Genomic DNA, 5585 nt, shown 5'->3' on the forward strand with positions numbered 1-5585 from the left:
TGGATCCATTTGCAAAAATCAGAGTGGATGACTGTGGAAAAACCAAGGGATGCTTCAGGTCAGTCTTGCGATAAGAGTACAGATACCTCTATGTTTGCAAATGCTGACTGATTGCGTTGGAGACTTTGGTAAATATTCCACATTCATTTTAATAAATGTTTATTATTTAAGAACATACTTTGTAGTGATGGACTACATTATTTGAGGAAACTAGATTATTTAAGGATATACGTCGTGGTTATGGACCTACAGTTATTTCATGTTTCTTGTGTTTTCATGAAGCACTTACGAAACCAGGGCTAGGAAGGTCAACAGAGTAATACTGTGTGCAATTAATTGCTTGCCATACTCTTTAAATACTATACCTTCTTACAGTAAAAGAGTAATAATTGCTAACACTTAATTAATGGTACTTTGTGTATAGCATAATAGAATATGTTTTACTGCCATTATACCAAAATGCATTCTTTTAGTTTATTCTTGCAGAAACGTGATTAAGTTCCATAGCAGGAAATTGCAAGGAAAAAGTTACATGTATTTCCAATTCCATTTAGGTACGGTAAACCTGGATGCAATGCGGAGACTTGTGACTACTTCCTAAGTTACCGTAGAATAGGAGCTGATGTTGAATTTGAGTTGAGTGCCGATACTGATGGCTGGGTGGCGGTGGGATTTTCCTCAGACAAGAAGATGGTAAGACATGTACAGTTCTTCATGTTGGCAGTGTGCACACTTTTACATGCTAGGATATAAATGGTTTATATTTGATCTGCCAGAAACAGAACATATAAGGAAAAACTGACTTGCTGAAAACAAAGCACCGTTTGGTAGCCACCCTGGGAGCAGAAGCCAGGCCTACTGCCTCCCAGAAAACCGCTTCATCCTTCCTAACATGTCCTTTCCCTTCTTCTCTGAGAATTACAACAGTATTTTGGTTCAGCTCTGAATGTCCGAATGTTGTTAGCTTTTTGCCTTCTTATTAGAAAAGCCCTCAGGGATAAGCCAATTCATGTGGAAATGTCCTGTCGGGCTTTATGTCAGTGTTACTTGGACAAAAGGCACATCAGAAACTAAATAGCAAATAATATTATTCTTCAGTAAATCAGCTGATTTTCAGCGATATAAATATGCTTTCACCATTAAACTTTGGAAATCTTTTTGTTTCTTTCATACCTGTGGGTTGTTCCAGGGAAGCCACAAATGTGTGACAAAATGACTCCTGCTAATTTAAACATACATACTCTAGAAAGCAGTCTTGTTAAAATGTCGTCTTCTATCTCTCCTGGATTTTATTTGGTTTGGTTTTATGCTTATTCCTGCGCTTACTTTTTCATTCAGAAGCTTCACTTTTCATTGTGTTTCAATGAGCAAAACAGGAGTATGTACTGTGCGAACTTTAAAAAACCTGAGCAATGGACAACTTATGCAAAGATGTTTTGTCTGTGATCCTTGGTAAAATGTTTAGTATTAAAATGCAGTTCATAATGTAGGTGTTCGTATACAGAAACACTCCTGAGTATATAAAACGATACTGAGCCTATGTCCTAAATCACAAGTCAGAGGACAGGACTGTTTCTTGTACAGTTGTAAGCAGTAGTCTGAAAAAATACGGAATTTAGACGTCCTGGGCTAGGACCCACAAAAACAAATGGGAAGACTCGCGCTGACTTAACAACGTCTTTATCAGACCCAAAATGAGAAACAGAAAGAAAGTGTGAGGGCAGGTGCTTTTCAGTCATTACCATATATATGTTTTAATATGGCTCTGTAAATAAACACAATAAAGATAGAAGTCTTTCGTGTCATAAAGTAGAGTTCACGTCACAGGAAACAGTTTGTGCTTTTAATGTTGTGAGGAACAGTTTTACAGCCAAATTTTGGGAAGAGTTTAGATGCCTGGAAATGCAAATACTCAACAGGGTTTTCAAAGCAGCTCAGCACGTTTAAGTATTTGGCCCCAAGCTATCAGTGATCGTGTTACCAGTTTGTAACTCTGATGTACCTGCAGTAGATCCCAGGGTCCCACCACCTGCACCTCATCAACCCCTTGGAAAGCAGGCGTTAACCTTTTGTCCTAGGCACACCAAGCAGCATGTTAGGTCTCAGCTTCTGGTAAGAAGGATAAAGTAAGTGTAAAGTAAAAGGGTTTGCTTCCAAATTTGCTGCATACGTGATTTAATGCCCATCAGTCAGCTGGACTAAACCAGCTAGCATCTGCCTTTCTCTCTTGTTCCCCTGCCGACTTCATCCTTTTTCATAACTTCCAGGACGTTTTGGTGACCTGCAATACGGAGGCTGTAATAGTAAAATGACTCTGGGTCAAAACAGCTTGGCTGTGAGAAGTGGGCTGTGCCTTGGGGGCCCTAATCAAAATGGTGTGGCCTGGATAGCTACAGAAGTTCAGAGAAAAAAACTATTTTGTGTCCTCAATAGTTTTTTTTTTTAAAGTCCTGTGACCCATTTCTTTGTCTCAAATAACACTACGCTTTTCCGCTTGCAGGTTTTTGTGCCTAGGTAGGATTTTGTAATGTCATTCTATTAATTGAGATTCAGAATGCTTTTTTCTTTCCTTTTCAATTTTTGTATGTGAAAACAGCTTTATTTTTGCCTCTTTGTACTTAAGAACAAGGGATTTGTGCTCAGATGTATAAAAATTAAACTTTGAAAATAAGTTACGGAGAGCAAAGGATAGGCTCAAGACAGAAGCTGGAAAGGTTGCCTGCAGCAGCACCGACGTGCAGAAACTCTTCACGCATGTGTTTTACCTAGTTGCCCCCTTTTTCCCTCACTTTCGGCACATCTTTTACAAATCCACATAGCAATATTCCCAGAGAGCTGAACTGCACCTTTTTCTCTCCTTCCCTCATAACAAAGAACTCGGAGATGATCACGCTAGCAAGCATCGTGTCTATCATCAGCGTGACATATCAGAAAGATTAGTACTGGAGAAGTAGGACCTGTATTTAATATGGCACCGATACCTGTGGCAGTGGTGTTCAGTAAAATGCCATTCATCCAACTTGCACAGTGTTTTAATGGTTCTAGATACTAAGGCTTCTATGAGATAGTACTCCTAAAATTAATGCTAATCCCTGGGTGATGCAGTGCTCTACCGCTTTGGCAGTGAGCTTGCCTAACTCTTCTAGCAACTGGTTTAACATTTCTATGAATGACCTCTACAAGCAATTGTCTCGCACTTCCTTCTGTCCGTTTCTTTGCTTGATTGCAATGCTTGGTGGCTGTTGATACTACGTGAAGTAGTACATATTGATTACTCTTTTCTTGTATCTTACGGTGTTCTGTATTCTGTTACTGCGTGCTGAACATTTTTCATTTTCTCTTAAGAGATATAAGAAGTGATGTTCCCTTAAGTGAACAGGAGAAGAGATTAGAAAAAACAGACTGGAATTTATGCTATTATTTGCCCAGATTTAGTAGATTCATCTCCTCTATTTTACCAAATTTTATTGGATTTCTGTCTGTGATTTGATGCAGTGGATTTTGCACACATCAAGGATTCAAGGCCGCCAGTTTTTATGAAGCAGGATCCCAGAACTTCACAAATTACAAAAGAAAACAGCCTTCCACTGATCAATTAATTGTGTTATGTCAGGGTGATGTCATGTGTTACAAATATGTTATATATGTTAGGTAAAATAACTCGTAGAAAGATCCAAAAGAGAATTCGGAGGTAGTAAGGGTAAGTAAATAATACTATCCACTTTGTGTTGTTCAATCTGATTGAAAACATATGGTTAGGGAAACGAATATTTGTGTATATGTAACATAGAAAGAAGGAACGAGAGACCCAGGTCTTGATAATAATAATCAAGATTATTAATAATAATAATAAATCAAATAATAATCAGGTTTTTAATAAATAAAATTATATACATAAATGAGGAAATGCTTTGTGACACTTTTGTTTTCCTTCTACCAATATGTTTTTACCGTGCAGGGAGGAGATGATGTCATGGCTTGTGTTCATGATGACAACGGAAGAGTCCGAATACAGCACTTCTATAATGTTGGTCAGTGGGCTAAAGAAATCCAGAGAAATCCTGCTAGAGATGAAGAAGGGGTTTTTGAAAACAATCGTGTAACGTGTCGATTCAAGCGTCCTGTATATGTTCCCCGAGAAGAAACCATCGTAGATCTGCACTTAAGTTGGTACTATCTGTTTGCTTGGGGTCCAGCAATTCAGGGTAAGTTGATTTCCATGCTTCTGACAGAACTGGGCTGCCAAAATTGATAAATGTCTTTCAATTACAATATTCTTACTAGACCCCCTTTTTTTTAAATGAACTAAAATTCTGGCAGCATGAGGCTTAAAACAGATAAAAAGGAAGACAGAATAAATAATAGTCCTACCTGTCGTGTTTTCTTCACTATGTAGTTCTCATCCCCCCTCCCCAAAGATAAATTTAAGTAAGGATAATTCATAACTAGAAGTTCTGAATTCCTTTGAAGGATGTTTATTGTTTACTTGAATTTCATTTGTTTTATTCAGAAGTTTAATTTCAGAAAGCGGAGAAATGACCCTACTCACTGACAGTGTAATACTGCATGCTCCTGTAGATTTGAAAATTACTTGCCTTTCTACCTGTTTCTTTGGTAGAGTTATAGAAAAAATGCATCTGATGTTATTTCTTTCTGTCCTTACCTATTAAAGGTTCTATAACTCGTCATGATATAGACTCACCACCCGTATCAGAGCGTGTTGTCAGTATTTACAAGTATGAAGATATTTTTATGCCATCAGCTGCCTACCAGACCTTCTCTTCTCCGTTCTGCCTGCTCCTCATTGTTGCACTGACCTTCTATTTATTGATGGGAACCCCATGACCGATGGAAAATAGCAAGGATTTGTCAGTGGAAGTTTCTCAGGATGGACCGCTATACGGATGGACGATGCATTTTTCTATTGGAATTTATATCACACCATCATTATCATCTAGCTGCTTTAGAACATAGTTAGCTTCTCAGAAGAATGAAATAACCACTTCGTTTGAGTGGCAGAGTGGTGACAAATCATTTAAGAATAATCAGTGAACACATAGGAGAATATTTTCAGTGTTGTGACTACTTGCTTAAAGAAAAGGAGACTTTTGTAAAATCAACGTGCGTGCATGTGTGCGTGTGTATGTGTGTTTGGGAGGGGTGTCTGTATGTGTGTTTAGGCAAATTTAGTGATGGACATCTTGTCAAATAACAAAATTGCCTTCCAAATTGCTCCCAAAAAGCAAATTTGGGAAAACATTATAATGCCGTTTGGTAGTTCTGGTGCAGACAGCACAACTCCAAGTGCAGTTTCTGAACTTCAGATCAGGATACCGACACAGCAGTGTAAAACCTGCCCTTCAGCAACGGACAGTTCTCCCAGATTTCTTTTGTATTTATCAAGGTTTACTTGCTCTGGTACTTTCCAAAACTAAACTTGCATAATCAAGCACTAACATGACTTTTTTCAGTGGAAAAGAGGTGATGAATATCTTTATAACAATAGTGTTTCAACAGCCTTCTTGAAAGAAATGGCTGCTACTTTTATGAGCGAGATACAAAGTTATTTAAACAAGGGGAAGGGA

The 5585-nt window shown here is 38.1% G+C and overlaps 1 protein-coding gene across 1 annotated transcript; it reads left to right on the forward strand.

The window, feature by feature from the left end:
- Nucleotides 1-2: 2 nt before the first annotated feature.
- On the forward strand, nt 3-4845 carry FRRS1L (ferric-chelate reductase 1-like; the record flags this gene model as incomplete). Its single annotated transcript, XM_009330480.1, has 4 exons — nt 3-58; nt 555-693; nt 3959-4205; nt 4673-4845. Coding segments are annotated over 4 exons (615 nt in total), but the record flags the coding sequence as incomplete, so codon positions are not given.
- Between the last annotated feature and the right edge of the window lie 740 nt (nt 4846-5585).

This window comes from Pygoscelis adeliae, unplaced genomic scaffold (assembly GCF_000699105.1).
Source record: "Pygoscelis adeliae isolate BGI_AS28 unplaced genomic scaffold, ASM69910v1 Scaffold78, whole genome shotgun sequence".
Lineage (NCBI taxonomy): Eukaryota > Metazoa > Chordata > Aves > Sphenisciformes > Spheniscidae > Pygoscelis > Pygoscelis adeliae.